Source organism: Megalobrama amblycephala, linkage group LG18 (genome assembly GCF_018812025.1).
Source record: "Megalobrama amblycephala isolate DHTTF-2021 linkage group LG18, ASM1881202v1, whole genome shotgun sequence".
Classification (NCBI taxonomy): Eukaryota; Metazoa; Chordata; class Actinopteri; order Cypriniformes; family Xenocyprididae; genus Megalobrama; species Megalobrama amblycephala.
In genome coordinates this window covers 10,779,986-10,799,966 of record NC_063061.1, presented here as the reverse complement: position 1 = coordinate 10,799,966, position 19,981 = coordinate 10,779,986, and the positions used below count along the sequence as shown (strand labels likewise).

The following is a 19,981-nucleotide window of genomic DNA, read 5'->3' as shown; positions in this document are numbered from 1 at the left end:
GGGACATTTGATTAATAGGAAAATGTTGATTTTATCTCAAGTACATTTTATAATAATATTCAGAGAGCTCCAGTAGTGTCCATAACTTAAAATAATGACCAATAATAATAGAGATTTGATGAAAATATGTTTTTCTTGAAGTATGTCATTAATGTTGTGGGGTGTTCCGAAAAGTAATACATTTTGGTAAAAAATCTAAGTCCAAATCGTACAGGTTTTGTGGAATGACTCTACTAACAGTAAAAATATCAGAAGACTAAATATGGGGCATTTTCAGCAAATTATTCAATTAATGATATAAAAACACACAGTCCACAAATGACACTGATTCTCATGAATGCCCTAAATACTTTAAACATAAAACTTTGTCCAACTTGCTCATAGATGTATAGCAAACACTCACATAACCTCTTGCCCATTATATTCAAGTTCAAAGTTTAATTTAAACAATTTAAAATATTTAAATGTGAAGAATACTAAAATTAAATATATCTATCTATCGTGTGTGTGCATTTAGGATATTCAAAATAGTAAATATAAATCATTTTGTGACACAGGGCTGTTATTTATTTATTATTATTATTTTTTTTTTTTTTCATTCTACACTGCCAATGATTGAAAGGCTATTGTTTTGGCGGGTATTTTCCCACAATCCCGCGGAACCGGAAGCAGCGCGCAGTGTGTTTGGAGTCTGCTAGCTGTCCAGCTGCTTCTACATCTACGCTTTAACAACACTTAACAACCTGCCAGGTAACAAGTCGTCTGAAACTTTGTATTTCTCCATATTATATTTTTTAAAGTAGCGGTTCATACTCTCGCTGGAATGGAAATGTTTTTGGTTAGCGTGTTTGGCGGCAGCAGAATAACACAAGCTAACGTTTTAAGCTAATATCAAACCCTTGGACCAAAAACATGGTTAATTTTCTTTACGTTTTTTTTGTTCTTCTTCTTTTATGAACAATTAAGATGTTTAATCAAATTAATTATTAGAAATTCGTTAGCCTGTGAATTGTTGTTGTCTATATTAGACTTAAGACATTAATGCTCATGAACATTTAATTAATATATATGGTTATTTTAGTATTTCCACGCCCATAAGCGTTACTTTTAGAATAAATGATAACTGACTTTGCTAGTTGTTTGTTTTGGTCTGGAAACGTTGTGAATGTTAATATTAAGTTCATGTCCACTAATTATGTTTCATTTAATGTTCACCTACTTTTGTTGTATGTCCACTATGAAGTAAAGTATATAACATTCCCTGATAAGATTCAAGCTCAAGATTTGAGTTGCTTGAGTAGTTATTTGGTTGAGTTGAGCAATTCATAAGTATATTCATATTCATCAGTCTTTCATTAATATTCATGTACTTGTTAATATTTCTATGCTCATGAGAGATAAATCAGAATAAATGCCATGATAATTGATTAACTCAATTGCTCTTCCTGGCAGAGTTTCTTTTGCCTGTGAGAGCTTCAGGATCGCTGGGATTCTCGATCAGTTCCTCAGCCTTCATCATCATCATGCCAGCCGCACTTGCAGATACCAGTCAAATTATCTGTGAGGTCTGGGCCAGCAATGTGGAGGAGGAGATGAGGAAGATCCGACAGATAATTCAAAACTACAACTACATCGCCATGGTGTGTGAGGCTGTGTTGATGTTCCATCTACTAATAACATGAAAAAATGTCCTATAATAACTTTAAAATGGTAGTTTAGACAATGTTTCGAGTCAAATAGCATATTTTGTTTATATACACTACTATTCAACAGCTTGGGTTTGGTAAGAATTTTTTTTATCGTTTTTGAAAAGTCTCTTCTGCTCACCAAGGCTGCATTTATTTGATCAATACAGTAAAAACAGTAATGTTGTGATATATTATTTCAATTTAAAGTAACTGTTTTTTTGTTTTGAAAATATTTTATAATGTAATTTATTCATGTGACGCAAAGCTGAATTTTCAGCATCATTGCTCTAGTCTTTAGTGTCACATGATCCTTCAGAAATCCATTCTAATATGTTGATTTGATGCTCAATTATTAATGATGGTGGCTCTTATCAGTTTTGAAAACAGTTTGTGTTGCTTAATATGTTTGTGAAAACTGAAAAGTACAACATTTATTTGAAATAGAAATGTTTTGTGACTTTATAAATGCCATTACTGTCACATTTGATTAATTTAATGTGTCCTTTCTGAATAAAAGCAGTAAGTCCTTTAGCAAAAAATGCATATTTGTGCTTTGGATCATCAGGACACAGAGTTTCCTGGTGTGGTGGTTCGTCCCATTGGAGAGTTCCGCAGTACTGTTGACTATCAGTATCAGCTCCTGAGGTGCAACGTGGACCTTTTAAAAATCATCCAGCTTGGCTTGACGTTTATGAATGAAGATGGAGACTACCCGCCTGGAACCACAACATGGCAGTTCAACTTCAAGTTCAATCTGACGTAGGTGTCCAGCATTCTCATCTCTTATGTTGACATTAGTGTCAGAGTGTTTTCACAGATATAGCCTGAGCCAGTAATGGTAGGTGTTGCTTGGCCCTGTGTTTTGCAGAGAGGACATGTACTCCCAGGACTCCATAGATCTTCTCCAGAACTCTGGGCTGCAGTTTAAGAAGCACGAGGAGGAGGGCATCGACACACTCTACTTCGCAGAGCTCCTGATGACATCAGGCCTGGTGCTGTGTGAAAATGTCAAGTGGCTCTCGTTTCACAGGTAATATATAGAAAAATCCACAAATAACTGCTGGTTCTATGACTTCAGTCACTTTTTTAATCTATTGTAGTGCTGTCATGATCGATTCCTCAATTAAATTCGGGTACTCGATTTAAAAAAAAAAAAAAAAAAATTCTCGATTGCAATTTACCTGTCGATTACCCGGCAAAATACTGGAAGTGGAGCAATCCACGGACGAGAATCCATGAACCGCGTTATTAGACTGTTTTCTAAGGCTGTACGATATATTAAAACCTTTATACAACCATAACATAGTTGCTATTGTGAAATCACAAATCAAACAAATATATGCACTTAAATTAATTATATGTATGCAGCACGTTACGTGTGTCTCAGAGTGGCTCCGTTCACAGTAAATGCTGCTCCACGTGAACTCGGTCTATAGTATTGGGTTTTCTTTGGGTTTCCAATAAGGTGCCTTTGGTAAAGCATCTGACGCGCTTTGTGTTTCATAGCGTTTTGTGTTGCAGTTATCATTTACATGCGTGGAGCGCGTCTCAAACTCCCATCTTTGCATATGCTGCGAGTTTGGTTTGTTGGGTTGCTTAAAGTGTTATTTCGCCCAAAAATGAAAATTATCCCATGATTTACTTACCCTCATCCTATTTGTTAAACTGAAAAACATATACATTGTCATTTGCAGTGTCATGTTTTAAATAAAATGAAACGTGTTGTAATGTCTCACTGATGACAAAACAGAAGATGTCACTCACTGAATTTTATTCAGGATTACAAGCTTTGGCTTATGGCTTTGATTCAGTGAATGGCATTAATTAAGAGGTGGTCTGTCGTCGCACTATAACGTAATATTGTAATATTAAAATCCGAAATGAGTCATTTTCTGAGCTTGATTTCAATAAAAGCTGTTTTTGGACTAACAAGGAAGGTTTGAGTTCTGAAACTTACAGAATATTTTTATCGTACAATGACCTCTTTTCTGACATCAAAAGATCAAGGAAAATTAGATTATTATTATTATTATTTTTTTTTTTAATTCATGACCCTTTTTAATTATTTGCATGTGTTTAAAGCATTGACAAAAGATAGAGTGCGAGTACTGAACTAAGTTCTGGGCTAACTTTAGCCTATAGCTTTAGCCTTTGTATTTAAGGTCTAGGAGAGTAACTTTTTGCATGATTTTTAGAGTCAAGTCTGTTCCATTTTGCAGGTTATTCTGGTTAAAAACCATCCAGCTTCCGAAAAATAATTCACACCAGGTCAATATTGCATTGCTAAGAGAAAAAAAAAGCATTGGTGTATGTGACATTTTATTTAATTCAGAAATCATAGATGGAAACTCCTCACCTTTTTGAGATCAAAATAGGTCACCTATGGGATTTGCATAGATCCAATAAGAAATTGTTTTTAGGGGGTGGGGGTTATGTGCTCTTACAAGGGTACTTGTGAACTTACAGAGGTAAATAAAGAACAGGTTGTTTCAATAAGTACTGTACAGTGTTTCCTTTACGCTTTACTTTAAAAATGATGTCTATAAAGGGTAATATTTTATGTATGTGAGGTCTGAGATGTGGGAATGATGAAGAGAGAGAGTTTGCAGTTCAGCTCAGTATTGCCGTCTAATCAGTCAATATTGTCTTTAATAGCCTGCATAGCACTTCTATAACATGAGATTTTGACCAAATGTTGATTTTGGTAAAATGTTGCAGCAGTATGTTGTTGTTTTTTTCCGTGAAAAATTACGTTTTTGGACATATAAGGTAATACATTTAAAAAAAAAAAAATCCCTTAAAGGTGCCCTTGATTCAAAAATTGAATTTACCTTGGCATAGTTAAATAACAAGAGTTCAGTACATGGAAAAGACATACAGTGAGTCTCAAACTCCATTGTTTCCTCCTCCTTATATAAATCTCATTTGTTTAAAAGACCTCTGAAGAACAGGCGAATCTCAACACAACACCGACTGTTACGTAACAGTCGGGGTGTACGCCCCAATACTTGCATATGCCAGCCCATGTTCCCAACATTATGAAAGGCATTAGACAAGGGCAGCCAGTAACGTCTGGATCTGTGCACAGCCGAATCAACAGACTAGGTAAGCATGCAATAACAACAGCGAAAAATGGCATATGGAGCAATAATAACTGACATGATTCATGATAACATGATATTTTTAGTGATATTTGTAAATTGTCTTTCTAAATGTTTCGTTAGCATGTTGCTAATGTACTGTTAAATGTGGTTAAAGCTACCATCTTTTCTTACTGTATTCACAGAGACAAGAGCTGTCGCTATTTTCATTTTTTTAAACACTCTACAGTCTGTATAATTCATAAACACAACTTCATTCTCTATAAATCTCTCCAACAGTGTGTAATGTTAGCCGTTAGCCACGGAGCACTATCAAACTCATTCATAACCAAATGTAAACATTCAAATAAACACTGTACTTACGCGATTAGACATGCTGCATGACGAACACTTTGTAAAGATCCATTTTGAGGGTTATATTAGCTATTTGAACTTTTTTTTTATGTTGTTTAAGGCAAGCGCGAGTTCCGTGGGCGGAGAGCACGAGCAATTAAAGGGCCAGCAGCCCTGAATCGGCTCATTTATAATGATGCCCCAAAATAGGCAGTTAAAAAAATGAATAAAAAAAAATCTATTGGGTATTTTGAGCTGAAACTTCAGACACATTCAGGGGACACCTTAGACTTATATTACATCTTTTTAAAAAAAGTTCTAGGTCACCTTTAAAGTAACTACAAATGAACATGTAAAGCAAATATCTTAAAAAAAAAAATTCTGTGCGGCGCATGCCCCCGCACCACGCAATGTTCTCCCTTTTTTTCCCCCCTTACCTGTTTGCATCCCTGAGAAATAATGTAAAATACCAGTAAATAAACCAAACATTAAAAACACTAAACACCATTTAAAACACCAAGCCTAAAGTAATTTAACCAAAACTACCAGCGTGTTGAAAATGCGGCATACACATAAACTTGGGCTAATTCAGCACACATCCAAATGATTTCGCTTTGAGCATGTTTTGCAACTTGACATTAATTGCATTATACAAATCACTTTGGAATGTCGCAGCAAGTAATTTGTGGGTTGGACATGTCCCCACCACTTTTTGCCAGCATCAATGTTGTCCCCATCACTTTTTGAAACATCTCGCGGCGCAAAGATATACTTAATACGAAAGAAACATCTTCATTTGTTCATTCTCCATTCATTCATTTGTGTTAAATAAGAGGCGATCTGGCACTGGAATTTTTTTTTTATTTATTTATTTTTTTTAAATCATGCTGTGTGCTCGTTGTTGCTGTTATCAGTGGCGGAAAGGCAACAGTGTTCTTGGCGCTTTTACACACTGCGCAGTCTTCACACAGACTCTATGGCTCAAGGCTGTTGCGGAGACACATTCATTTCTGTGAAAACAAAATGCACACAAACATGTCCCTGCTCTTGATATACAATCACTAATGAACATCTTTGTTTTTAATGAGAAAAAAATTATTCGTTGGTCTACACATTTATACACTAGTGTAAATACTCTCGAGACTAACAATATATTGTAATATAGATGATGCAAGGATGAAACTATCACATTAAGCATAAGTTCTATGTCGGTAAATGAAACTATGTACTATTAGAATTGATTTGTGGACATCATAATGTTATTTTTATTCATCTATTTTTTTTTTTTACACTTCTCATATAACCAGCACCCCCCTCCCCTCTAAAAACGAAGTAATGCCACTGAACACGACTTGTGTACTGGAAAATGCAGTGTGTTGAATGGCACATCTACAGGTAGTGTGATCTCAAGGGTTTTTTTGTGTTTTGTCTGTCCTCTCTAGTGGGTATGATTTTGGTTACCTGGTGAAGCTCCTCACAGACTCCCGGCTGCCAGAAGAGGAACACGAGTTCTTTCAGATCTTAAACCTTTTTTTCCCAGCCATTTATGATGTAAAATATCTAATGAAGAGCTGCAAAAACCTAAAGGTATGTCAAAACTGTAACCCGTGTAGTATAGATGTTGTGTATTGTCATTGTTAAGGAAGATCAGTGAGTTTTGCTGTGTTTAGGGAGGACTTCAGGAAGTGGCGGACCAGCTGGAGCTAAAAAGGATCGGCAGGCAGCATCAGGCTGGCTCAGACTCGCTGCTCACTGGAATGGCTTTCTTCCGCATGAAAGAGGTAAGGGCTGTGCGATTTAATTTTCGATTTTGGCTTCAAACGATTATGAAAACAAGATATTTGAGGTATAAAGACTGTGTCTCTGCTGCATTCCGTCCAACGCACCTTCCTGTCCTTCACAGTGGTGCGCTTTCGTTCCTCCCTAAAAGAGACACTGTTTCCCAGATGGCTTTCTGTGTGCACGCTCCGAGTCAGAGCTGAACACGGATAAGCAAATGGGCTTCAGATATGCGCCTAAAAGCGTACACACACAAATGTCGAAATGCCTTTTTGTAGAGTATTCACGTAAACACAGTAAGCGTACACTGTTGAGAAAGAAAATGCTTGTGTAACAGTATATTGGATCCTCGCATTAGCTCTTAAAGTGATAGCAGCCTAATAAACATGCTGCAATCTGTCATTAATGATAATCAGAAAACAAATGACAAAAGGAAAATAACTCGCTGAACTTGACTGAATAACTTGGGTAGCTTTAATAAGGACAAATCTATATTTAATGTGTACAATAAGACCACAGTGTTATAAACTGTATTATTTTTTGGTAGGCTATTACTTTTCTTCTCAGCTATTAGTAAATATTCCTGAAAAACTTACAACAAAATGAAAGAGTGCTATTTATTTCATTTTTGTATTATTTATTTGTTATTATTTTGCTGACTGCTTACTTGCATTATGTCATTATTTTAAGGTCCTTTTTCTTATTAGTTGACCTAGTATTCGTTTTTGCTAAAGTATCTATAATTGTGAAATTGTTTCACTGATATATAAAATTACTCCTATCGTGAAATAAGACTTTGATCATATCGCCCAATAATCGTGATTTCAATATTGACCAAAAATAATCGTGATTATGATTTTTGCCATAATCGAGCAGCCCTAAAAGAGGTTAAAATTCTCTAAACGAGACGATCAGTTCTAACCTTCGTTCTGCTGTCATGTTTCTTTTCTTCAGCTGTTTTTTGAAGACAACATCGACGATGCCAAGTACTGCGGGCGGCTCTATGGCCTGGGATCCGGTTCCTCTCAAAGTCAGAATGGAATCTCTAATTCCTCGCAGGAGGAAGCCAACAACAAGCACTGACTAAAATCAAGTGGATGACGCACTTGTTTTAATCCCACTCAGCATTGTTCTTTCCTGTTCTTTACAAAGATGATTTCAAATGATTCATGCATTCTAAAGGGACATTGGGAAATGCAAACAAGCTAATCTCAGATTCTGTTCTGCTCTGTAGTCCATCACACTGCAACGTTCCAGGACTCCAGATGTGCTCCTGTTCTTCCCATCGGCTGCTTTTTGAAAATTTTATCTTTTATTTTACAGTATTAAAAACACCATCGTTTTAAGCATGGGACCAGCGCTTGTGTATCTTATTACTTACAAGACTCCAGGCATTTTAATATGCTCAGTCCTTTTTAGAATTGTTTTGATATTTTCTATAAAGGCTCAAGATTTAATCATCACTGAGATAAGAGGATATGCCTTCTCAATGTTGGAACACATGACTTTGGGGTTGTGTTTTTAAAATATGCCAGCATGTATGTATATTAAAATATAAACTTTCAAAAGAAATTGCTATCTTTAAGCATTTTTCCTGTAATAAATACATTTTAGATTGAGGTTTGGGGCATCTTTGAGAACACGAGTCCACTGGTCCTATGTAACAGTTTTAAATTTGTTCGTCACACGTTCTCGACTGTTTGTGGTACGTGTTTTTATTGTATCTGTTGTTCGAGGCAGTTATGTATTAAAATGTTTTCTATCGCCACAGTGGTCTCATGTCCAATTACAAGGCATGTGTACTGAAAACTGACCCTTTATTACAGCCTTTAAAGGAATAGTTTATCATTTTCTGATTATTTACTCACCCCAAGGCCATTCAAGATGTGTATGACTTTTTTCTCCATCTAATGCAATTGAAGAGTGCCCAAAATAGACCATTTTTGACGGTCCCAAATCCATATTTAGGCGCCTTCAAAGGGCTCCATATGACCCCAGCTCATGAATTATTCATATACTTAATTGTTGTGAAAATACTTCGAGATGGCTTGAAAAACACAGCCACATATTGTCACTATCGTGATTGTCTTTTTTCGTGATTGTTTCATCAGTCAAAACATTTCTGCTTTTCATTTACCTAAGCCAGGTGCCTTTGTCCATATAAGGGATTACCTGGAACGTCATAAGTTATTTAATGAGTCTGTTTTGGACTTTTTGCACCTTTCAGTATGAATGAAATGTAATAATGTTTACTCAACTCTCGAATGTGCTTCACAGAGCTGGACTAATGCGAGCATCTGTAGTTAAAATCCTTTTTTTTTTTTTCTGAAAATGACTGATCATTTTGTTAGAGGAGACCTTTGTTCATCACGAAGGGCCCTTTGACACTGCCTAAAAATGGACTTTGGACCATCAAAAATGGTCTATGGTGGGACCACCATTGCATTCGATGAAATCATTCCAGGATTTTTCTCCCTCCAAAACCTTAATTTCTCTTCATCTGAGGAAAGAAAGACATATGTATCTTGGATGGTCTCAGGGTGAGTAAATAATCAGGAAATATTTGGGTGAACTATTCCTTTAAAGTCAGAAGTCTTTAGATTTGTTGGGTGTTTTCCCACAGAAGCAGCGTATTTAATGCGTTTAAAGTAGACATTCACCATATTTCCAAAATGCATCTTTTTGTGAACGATTCATGCTTTTTTTTTTTGTAACAGACTTATCATTGGTGATGTATGCTAAACTCCAATCATTTAATTTACTTAAACCCCGTCCCTTTCTTACAAGCTCGGGTTCAGATCTGCCTCCAGCCAATCAGTAATTAATAGATAAAACCAAGTCCTGCACTCAATATAGGAAAGAATTGTCACTACTTTTGTTTCATTATGATTTTAAGTCTCACAATAACTACAGCATTTACATTTTTTTTTTAAATTAGACTTCATATTGAATAAAATATCTTAAATGTATATACTGTATAAATCACAAAGTGTCAAATTAAATTAATTTAAAAATGAAAAAATTAAACAAAATTAGCCTTTTTTTTTTTGGTGTTATCTCCATGTCATGTGACAATTAACTTACAAAGATCTGTGAACATGCAAATGTGGTTAAATATTTTAGGTGAAAGGAGTTCGGCTGACAAAAAAAGAGAGAAAAAAATAGAATCTACTACAATAAAAACAGTAAATTGTGGGGATTTTTTTTTTTTTATTACAGGCATTAGTCAAGTGAATTTTACATATCAAACAACAGTAATTGCATATCAAAAACACTAAGTGCTATTTGGACATTAGGTGTTAGTGTGTCAGTCTCTGCCAGGCTTTACAGAGTGATTCTGCAGTTCCGTATTTGTGCAACAAAGTTGTGGCTTCGGCACAGATGTGCTGTGGAAATAGAGTAAAGTGTTTTTCCATATGCAGAGAGACGATACAACATTCCATGACGTCCGGAAAAGGGTATTTCTAAAATAGAGAGGAAAAAGTCATAATAATATGCGTCTCATTTGCAAATATATATTTATAAATTGCTTACAGCAGCAGTTTTTATTTTTAATAAAACCTATACAAAAAAAATAAAAATACTACCTAACTAATATTACATAATATATATATTTTTTTAGCCTTACAAGAATAGTTCATGGTAAAACATCTATCACAAAATGAAATCAGTTTTGTCAGAATACATGGCTACTCTTGAATGGATGTCAATAGAGAAAGATTTTGTGACTTTTTGCCCCCATAATTTAAGCTTAGCAGCCAATCCTGAACAGCTGTCTGAACAACAGGAAACTTAGAGCAGCCTTTAAAATATTATGCATGTTAAAATGTTTAATTTAACTCTAAAGCCTACTTTATCATATTTGATACACAAATTTCTAAACGTTCTACTAAAAACCTATCATCTGATTGAGAGTTTGTACTTTTTAGCAAGTAAAAGGTCTTTTAATATAATGCTAAAACATCTTTTTGCTGTGAAAGTAAGAATAACTTTCATATTGTTAATATTTAACTATGAACAATTACACTGAAGCAACGTTTTCTTGATTATCCGTCATATTTGAGTATCATATATGATACATCAGGCTTTTGAGGAATTTTTATTTGTACATCTCAGAATTTAATCTTACTTCTCGGCCATATAAATATCAAATTGCATATTTCTGCTTGGGCTTCAGAATAAATTTTAGGTGTTTTGGTTTTTCTACTCTGTCTGAGCTCCATTTTCTCCTACATCATTATATATGAGCCATAAGAGTCAACAAAAAACATGTATGCAAACTTTTTCTGACTATAATTTTATGTCAAGCATTACAACGTTAAAGGGATAGTTCACCCAAAAACAAAAATTCTGTCATTAGAGCCGGTCAAAGTTTTAATACAAAGAAGATATTTTGAAGAGTGTGGGAAACCAAGCAATTGCTGGTCTCCATTAACTTCCATAGTATGAAAAAAAATGACTATGGAGGTCAATGGGGACCAGAAACTGTTTGGTTTCCCACATTCTTAAAAAAAAAATCTAAACTCATACAGTTTTAGAACAATTTGAGGCTGAGTAAATGATGACAATTTTTATTTTTGGGTGAACTACCCCTTTAGGGAAACTGAGTAACTTACTCTGATGAGCTCAGGAATGGCAGAGAGCACTTTATGGTGTTCAGCAACCTGGGCAGTCAGTGTAGCGAGAGATTCACTGCTAAAGAGAGACAAAAAGAGCTGTTAGGCATTTCTTTGAAGCACCTGAATCAAAGCTCAAAAGGTACAGCATCAGAAATACCCATTTCCACTACTAGATCCTCCAGGTTCCTCTGAAGTACTAAGAGCTTCCGGGCTCACACGAGTCTCTTTACACTGGCTGTGCTGCTGAATCAGGCTCGTCACTCTCCTCTGAATCTCTGCTATGGCTCTCTGGGTGGCCTGAAGGTTGGCATGAGGTTCAGAGAGAAGAACCTTCCAGAGGCCCTCAGAGAAAGTGCCATCAGATTGAGCTTCTCCTTTACATTCTGCTTCATCTTCATTGTGGCTGTTCTCTGTTAAATGATGACCGTTGCTGATGGTGTTATTAGTCAAAGCTGATGTTTTACTGTAGTTCCACCATTTCTTATACATGAGCTGATAACAGACAAAAGCCTCCACACTTTGAGAAATCGCTACGCTTCTCTCATCACTTGTGTCTAGTTTCTGTTTGTAAAGTGCCACCGACTCCAAACCTGCAAGAAGAGGATCATGAAAAATTAATCGCTTGCTTTAAAGTCACCATGAAATCAAAACAGACAATTCTTGTTTTTTTTGTTTTGTTTTGTTTTTTAATGGAATATTGCAGTATTTATTATAAATGATTTATCTGTGCACATCATTTTTTTATTATGTGTCCTTGTAATCTTTGAAACAAAATAACATCCCCTTCATCTTGCAGCGAATCCCCTGCTCTGATGATGTGCTCATTGGCGTGAGGGCGGGACAACCTGTCACTCATTAGATCATAGCAATTACAAACCACAACTATTCAGTCAATTTTCAATGGACAAAATAAATTCCCGCACTACATTTTTTCTGGTTTGAGAAGCTGTATCACTCAGATATACACCACATTAGGGAAGGAAAAAAAAAACTATGGCAACTTCCGGTTCATGCCGACTTTCAAGTTAATTTGTAGTGACATGGTGTATCTCAAGATGTGGTGTACCTCACCTTGTGGTAAAAGCAGCTGGCACATCTCCGTCATGAGCGTGAAGTGTCCTGCCTCTGAACCTCGAGTCAGTCCTTGCAGTAGCTCCTCAAGTGTAGACGGCCATTCACCCAACAGCTGACTCAAGGCACACAGTGTCACGTCCAATGAGATGTGAAATAAGAGCTGAGGAACAAAAAAAAAAATTAAAGCAGCAATGAAAGGGCCAATGAACAGTGGGCGACATGCCCACAAGCAAGTAAATACAGGAGAATTATGGCAAAGTCATTTCAAAGTGTCACACTTCCTGCTGCCAACAGGTGGCGCTTTGACTGTAACTGAATATAGCCATGTAGATGTCTTCAGGCCAGGAGTATTATCAAACATGTAAAGTTTGGAGCAGATCGGACATTGTATGCCTGAGTTACAACAACTTCCTGTTTCGTGGCGTTAATCGCGTACATTAGCACTTAGCGTGTTAACGTTGCATGATTTAACGTGTTTCTAGTATGTTTGGTACTTTGTGGCATATTGAAATGTGTTTCTGGGAGTGAATTACAGTGCAAAGCATGCCATTTCCTGTTGCCAGCAGGTGGTGCAATGACTGTAACTGAATATTGCCATGTAGATGTCTTCAGGTCAAGACTCTAACAAAACGCGAAGTTTGGGGCAGATCGGACATTGTATACCCGAGTTACAACAACTTTCTGTTTCATGGCGAAAAACTTTGTCAGGCCGTCACAGACATGCCCATCAACGAAAACTCAAGATCTTCGCAATTTAACAATGCAAAGGCCTTTAGACTGACCAAATATGATGTTGATCTGATTAATGCTCTAGGAGGAGTTCATTAAAGAACAACGTCTGGAAAAAGCAAAAATTTTGCAGAGAAAAGTCAAAATATCTCACTTCCTGTTGGGTTTACAGATTTTGCACCTGGGGATTTTTTGTAGGTATTGGGCTATTATACGCATCTACTGAATTTCATACCTGTTTGAGACACGTAGCGCGAAGTGCGCTTAATTGAAATTTTGCCACACCTAATTCTGAAACCCATATCAGACATAAATTTTCACCACTTCTAATGTGTGTGGAAAGTTTCATGAGTTTTCTAGCATGTTTAGGCCCTCAAAAATGCGATTCATTTTGGAGAAGAAGAAAAATTGGCCGAGCAATTACAATAGGGTCCTCACACCACCAGTGCTCAGGCCCTAATGAGTGAAAGATTAGTGAATTTGACGATGACATCAAAGAGACTTCTCAAAATAGCTTTTATTGTCAGTATTGGTCACTGAAAAACTCATTTTTGGTCAGAAATGATCTAGAGACATGGGTGGACAATGGATAATATAATAATTGAATGACTGACATAATGGGTGGGGGGGGGGGGGGGGGGTCATAATGCTAGTCAAATGCATTGACAAGTGCTGTCATGGGAAATCCCCTTAACTCTTAAAAAGATACTAAGACAAAGATATTGCATTCCTCAGCACACATTCGCACAGCGCAGTTTTGATTACGAATATAACACTGTCCTGAAGAATATCAGATGCAGGTATAACACTCGCTAAGTCAATCTCTCTCTCATAATACTCTACTCCGCATAATACAATAAGCTTCGATGAAGCAACTCAGCATTCCTTCATTGCTAGTTCTAAAGTGACATTTTAGAATTAGTAATGGAGGCTTGGGTTTATCTGTTGACCTGTCAACTTTAGATTTGAATCTGTGGTGAAAGGAAGTAGTTCTGCACAAAAGAGGGTTTTAAAAAAAAGACTCTCCATCATTGTTTCTCATTTATTTATACACTCATGCCATTGAACTGTTGCATAAAAGCAATATCACGCGTAATCGTGCGATATGGCTCAACATCAGGACCATATCGCACGACTACTAGTGTGATATTGCATATTTGTATTATATACTGATATTGCTCAGTTTAACCTGTTAGCCAGCACCCCCGCTTTTGGAAAATAGATACAGTTCATGAACCCTTTGCACTAAAAGCATAAGTAAGGTCTCATTTGAAAGCAGACACTGCAGTTTATGGTAAACTCATAATTAATTATTGTCACAATGAAGAAAATAGTTAAAAATAGCTTCGAAATTTTGAAAAGTTATTAGAAATGTATTTTTATGAAATATATTTATGAAAATAAAAGTGAAGTTGGCCTTGGGGCAATCTAGAAATGCACTGCAGCTAAAGCCACATGTCTGACCATGTTATATTTCAAATCTGAAGATGATAGGTTTAAAACTCTGAGTTTTATTACATGTTTTTCAAGACCATGTCATGAGACTTTATTTAGAAAGGACTCTAAAATGTTAACTGATGTTTACTGTCATCTATTCAAGTGTATTTTCTATGCTTTGTCGTGCTAACTGCCCCATTTAGTTTCAGTCTCCCCTGAACACATTCACACCTCTCCAGCCAGCTTATGGCTCTTATTCTTTTCTTTTGTCTCTATTATAATTACTGATGTTCTATTCAAGATGATTTAATCCCTCATTTCATTCACCAAACTTCTCACTTCACCTTCTTTCAAACTGTATCTAATGCCCTTCTTGGAAAAAAAGAGAAAAAAAAAGTGAGCTTTACGATTAAAAATTATTTATTTGCATTAGCTCAGAATAGGTGCATCTCTGGGCTCGTTAGCATGTTAGCTTAGCACACCAACAAAACACGACAATTTATAAGATTAAAGCCACGTATTTTCTCCAAACTTACTAGTCGATTGTTTTAAATAACCTTCTTTGATGTGGCTTTGGATCAAAAATCAGACAGAAAATATATCATTTTGGGCTATTCTGAACAATGAGAAAAGCTATCTCGATTAGCATTGCATTATAAATATAATCTACTATTATGAATACCTGACATGGCGTGAAGAACACAGATAAACCACATATCGTCACAATCGTGTATTGATTACTTTCAAAAGTGACGTTCTGTATGTTTATATCAATGATTATAGCGATGTCTGGTAGCCTCTGTTAGTTCCGTGTATGTCACATGACTGCCTCTTGTTCATCATGTGTTATTTGTGGACTAAAGGTGCACAGAGCGCCCTCCGGCTGCAGGTATGAGTTAAAAACACAGTAGTCGTGTATACAGCGCTCATATAATGACAACAGCGCGTTTTGGGTAAAAACTGAATAAAAATTACTCCTCTGTATAGAAAATTGACATAAACGTATGACAGTCCATCAATATTTCTCCAAATGTGCATGCTTTTAAGCTAAAAGCCCCGAGGGATGTTATTTTGTGGAGTTTTTTCATGATGATCGTACAGAGTTTTTTTCTCAATGGCTGAAGCTGACGCTCATATTTCAATGAAAAGGTAACGACTCCGTTTCTCATATTCATAACTCCCGACGCATATTAACAAATAACGGTCACTATACGATGTTGAGAGTAAAATAAAGATTAAAAATTGAAGCTCGAGTCTTAGATCTTTTTAATGATGTATCGTTTGTCAAGGTAATATTATCACCCTTTTTGACTATGTATTTCATTAAATAAATATTATATTATACTGAATTGTATTGTATTGCAATCTGTAAAGTAGATCTGTTGGCATCTTATTTTCACACATACTTGCTTCATGGGAACACTAGTGGTGGCAGGAGGATTCTCAATGGCTCTCAGCTGTTGATGAAGCGTTTTCACTTTGACCAGGTCAGCAGCCGCCACTCCAAACTCGCTCTGCCACACTTTGTGCACCGTGGAGAGGAAGTTCTCCTCACAGGACTTAGACCAGGTGTGCGAAGAAGCCACAGTCCAGGTGACCACATCTGTATCTGCCAGTCTATGAGTGAGGATCTCATTAACACAGAACATCAGTCTGTGACCCTGTGAAGAAGAGGAGAGAAAGATGCTTTACATACCCTGAACACTGATACTGTTACTATAGTTACCATGAATACGCTGTAAGGAGCAAAAGGTGACATTTACCTTAGAATAAAATATATTTCATAACGTTTCAAACGGCAAAGTGTTGGATAGACAACACAATATTCATAGTAATAATAATATATTTATTATGTATTAGATTATTTATTGTCTTTTATATTGCTGTTGCCTCAAACAAAACACAAAGATTAATGGTGATCTAAAAAAATCCACTAAAAGACAACACTTGAAAATATATTTTTCTTCCCTTTCATTTATATCAGTGCCAATTTAGCTTACTAATTTATTGAATATGCATGTATATCTAATAACAAACGGAAAACCAACAGCTGGAAACAAACCAAAAGCGAGTCTTGCGTCCTCAGGACTTCCTGGGCTGCGGTCCAGTCCTGGGAAAGCATCAAGTCTTTGGCGCACCTCAGAGAGAGAGAATGTGCGAGCTCACTTTCTCCTGATATCCATGCCAGATTAGCCGCGGTCTTCAGTGACATCACATCCCCTTTCTTGGCAACGATTTTAGCTGCATCAAAGCTAGAGTCTGTGGCGAAGTAACTGACAGGTGAAGGAACAAAATACTTTGGTCAGTATTTTAATTCTTGAGTTTTAATTATATTACCCCACTGACTGTATACAGCAATTAAAACCATACCACAATATTATGCATTCAATATTATGATATGGTATATGTTGACAGATTAAGTTAAAGGGATAGTTAACCCAAAAATTAAAAAAAAATTAAATTCTTTGTCTAATTACCCTCATGTCATACCAATCCTGTATGCATTTCATTCTTCTGCTAAACACAAAAGAATATATTTTGATGAATTTAGTAACTAAACAGTTTCTTTGACTTCCATTGTATTTTTTGTGTATACAGTGGAAGTCAATGGGAACCGAATCTGTTTAGTTACTAACATTCGTCAAAATATCTTCTTTTTTGTTTGGCAGAAGAAAGAAATGCATACAGGTTTGGAATGACACGGGTAAATGACAGAGTTTTCATTTGTGGGTGAACTATCCCTTTAAATTGTAGAAAGTATATTTTAAAAGTATTAACTTTATTACCAAAAATGTAATATTTAGCAGCCCAACATTTTGCATGCATAATGCATTTCACCCTATTAAAAACACAACATTTAAAGGAATCATGAATTGAGCGATCAAATTTTCCTTGATCTTTCCACATGTAAGAGGTCACTGCATTATAAAAACATCCTGTGAGTCCAAAAACAGCGTTTATTGAAACCAAGCCCAGAAAATGACTTCTGTCGGATTTTGTCATATTATAATGGAATAGTGTGATGAAAGACCACCTCTGTGGAATCAGATCAATGCCTGCTTATACATCACATCTTTGTCACATCACATCACTTAGTGAGATGAGAAGGAAAGTGAGATTAGAAGGACAGAAGATACATACAGGATCACTGAACTAAAATAACATTACCTTCTAAAGGATACTAATGCTAGGAAAGAGGTTATTTTCAACTATGTGAATTTCTAAGTTTATTTCTCACATTATTTGTTTATTCAGTAGATTTCACTGTGGATTCTTTGGTAAATCAGTCGCAATTTCAGCACAGGCTTTGCAAGCATACTTTTACTATAAGATATGGACCCGACAATAACGCACAACATGCAAGTAACCGTGTTAAATTCTAATGGCTAATCTGTGATGAATTTATTTTAAAAGAAACTATAATAAAAGTTAGACAAATATGTTTCCAAAAAATGTATTCTTTCAGAGAAGACATATATATATATATATATATATATATATATATATATATATATATATATATATATATATATTTTAGGGGTGTAACGGTACATGTAAGATATCAATAAATGAGCTTGAGAATAATATCTCCCGTAGCATTACATTTACCTCAGGCATTTAGTGCTAGAGAAATTAACTCTAGAGAGGAGCATTTCGTATATGGTGAAATTTTGGATTTTTTGAAAAACCTACTTTAGCAAACTTAGTCCTAGGTTTTCCTAGGACCGATCGGAACCAAACCAGTGCAGAACGATTCTCTGGAGTCATTCTAAATGTCAAAAAGTTATTGAAAGAAATTGAATTTTTTATTCTAAGTCGCTAAGGGGTGCCAAAACGTTCAAAGTGGGCGGGGCCACTTTTACTAAAATGGCTATAACTCGTGAACGGAAAGATATTTTCACCAAACATGGAACAACTTTGGCGAACTAGTCCTAGGTTTTTGGCTCAACCTCGATAAAACCACTGTGGCACAATTCTCGGGACTCTCTAGGTTAATAGTTAGCAAAAAAAAAAAAGGTTGAACTTTGGCCTTTGGATAGCAATAGCAGGGTCATTTGAGAAACAGGCATGGCCAAGTCTACCCAAAAGCCTATTGTTCCTAAACGAAAACTCAGAATTTTGCATCATTACGTGAGCATATGCAGGTGGTACTATAACTGTTAAAAAACTTTGAAAACCATATACTTCCTATGGTAAATTGCCTGTATTGGCTGTAAATTGTCTTTTCCTTCTATGATTTAACTGGTTACATGCTTGCTAAATAAAACAATACTTTTTTACACATTGGCTTAAAGGCCTTAAAATGCTTGAACCCCATTAATTGCTGCTTGCAGCTATATTTATAATTGAATTTATTTAAACACAGAGACACATTTGTTTAAAACAAAAAAAACAAAAAAACAGTTTAATAATAAAACAGGCAATTTTATGATTAGTTTTCTCCCCACTGCTGTACCGAACCGTGACTTCAAAACGGAGGTACATACCGAACTGTCACGTTTGTGTATTGTGTATTTTCACTCACCATTTTGCCGCCGTAGCATAATGGCCATCCTTCTCCAGCACTGCAGCCCAGCTCATGTAGAGATCTTTCAGCACAGGGTCCTCTGGCTGGAGTCTGGCTCTGGCTAAAGCGATGGCCTCACTGAAGTTTATTGCAAAAACAAACTTTAACCTTCTACTCAGGCCAAACACCAACATGACAAACAATTGCTTATTGTAATTTTTCCAACCGGTACAACTGGTGGCTCTTCAGAAGGTTGATGGCTTCATAGAGTTTTTGGATGGAGACAAGATGTGATGCCGCTTTGAGGAACTGCTCGTGGTGGCAGAGCTGCTTCACATACGCCTCTACAGTCGTGGCCCACACCTGGTAGCCCGCTGAGAGAGGGTCAATGACAAATAAAGATGTCCAGGAGAAAAGGAGAAATCTTCTTGGGGTTATTCAAAAACCTACAAAAACCTTGCCATGCCTGAAACACTTGTTCTTCTGACTATGATTTTCATGTCACATGCAAAACAACAGTGTTTACTGAATGCTGGTTACACCACACTGACTGGCCAATATTTTTAAAGGGTTAATTCACCCAAAAATGAAAATTATGTCATTTATTACTCACCCTCATGTCGTTGCTCAAGACTAAAAAGGTACTAAAAGGTAGTAAAACATATTTAAAACAGTTCACGTGAGTACAGTGGATTAACCTTAATATTATAAAGT

The 19,981-nt window shown here is 36.1% G+C and overlaps 2 protein-coding genes across 4 annotated transcripts in view; one reads left to right on the top strand and one right to left on the bottom strand.

The window, feature by feature from the left end:
* Positions 1-616: 616 nt before the first annotated feature.
* cnot8 (CCR4-NOT transcription complex, subunit 8) lies at positions 617-8,669 on the top strand. Of its 2 annotated transcripts, none has more exons than XM_048165872.1 (7): positions 617-750; positions 1,453-1,640; positions 2,254-2,447; positions 2,557-2,718; positions 6,565-6,709; positions 6,793-6,903; positions 7,856-8,669. In XM_048165872.1, exons 2-7 carry the CDS (start codon positions 1,524-1,526, stop codon positions 7,982-7,984), a joined length of 858 nt encoding a protein of 285 aa, XP_048021829.1. In that variant the 5' UTR covers positions 617-750; positions 1,453-1,523; the 3' UTR covers positions 7,985-8,669. The 2 variants fall into 2 exon arrangements, with proteins under 2 accessions (XP_048021829.1, XP_048021830.1); XM_048165873.1 differs by lacking the exon at positions 617-750 and adding an exon at positions 763-915.
* Positions 8,670-10,091: 1,422 nt separating this feature from the next.
* gemin5 (gem (nuclear organelle) associated protein 5) overlaps positions 10,092-19,981 on the bottom strand; it is a 42,145-nt gene continuing 32,255 nt past the window's right edge. Inside the window, exons 21-28 of one of the 2 annotated variants that reach the window (XM_048165870.1) lie at positions 19,494-19,641; positions 19,286-19,405; positions 16,823-17,033; positions 16,167-16,421; positions 12,592-12,754; positions 11,678-12,110; positions 11,518-11,593; positions 10,092-10,365 (exon numbers count right to left, since the gene is read on the bottom strand). In XM_048165870.1, the coding sequence (XP_048021827.1) occupies positions 10,201-10,365; positions 11,518-11,593; positions 11,678-12,110; positions 12,592-12,754; positions 16,167-16,421; positions 16,823-17,033; positions 19,286-19,405; positions 19,494-19,641 (1,571 nt within the window). In that variant the 3' untranslated portion in view covers positions 10,092-10,200. Of the gene's footprint in view, positions 10,366-11,517; positions 11,597-11,677; positions 12,111-12,591; positions 12,755-16,166; positions 16,422-16,822; positions 17,034-19,285; positions 19,406-19,493; positions 19,642-19,981 lie in introns of both variants that reach the window. The other variant, XM_048165869.1, reaches the window with a different exon arrangement.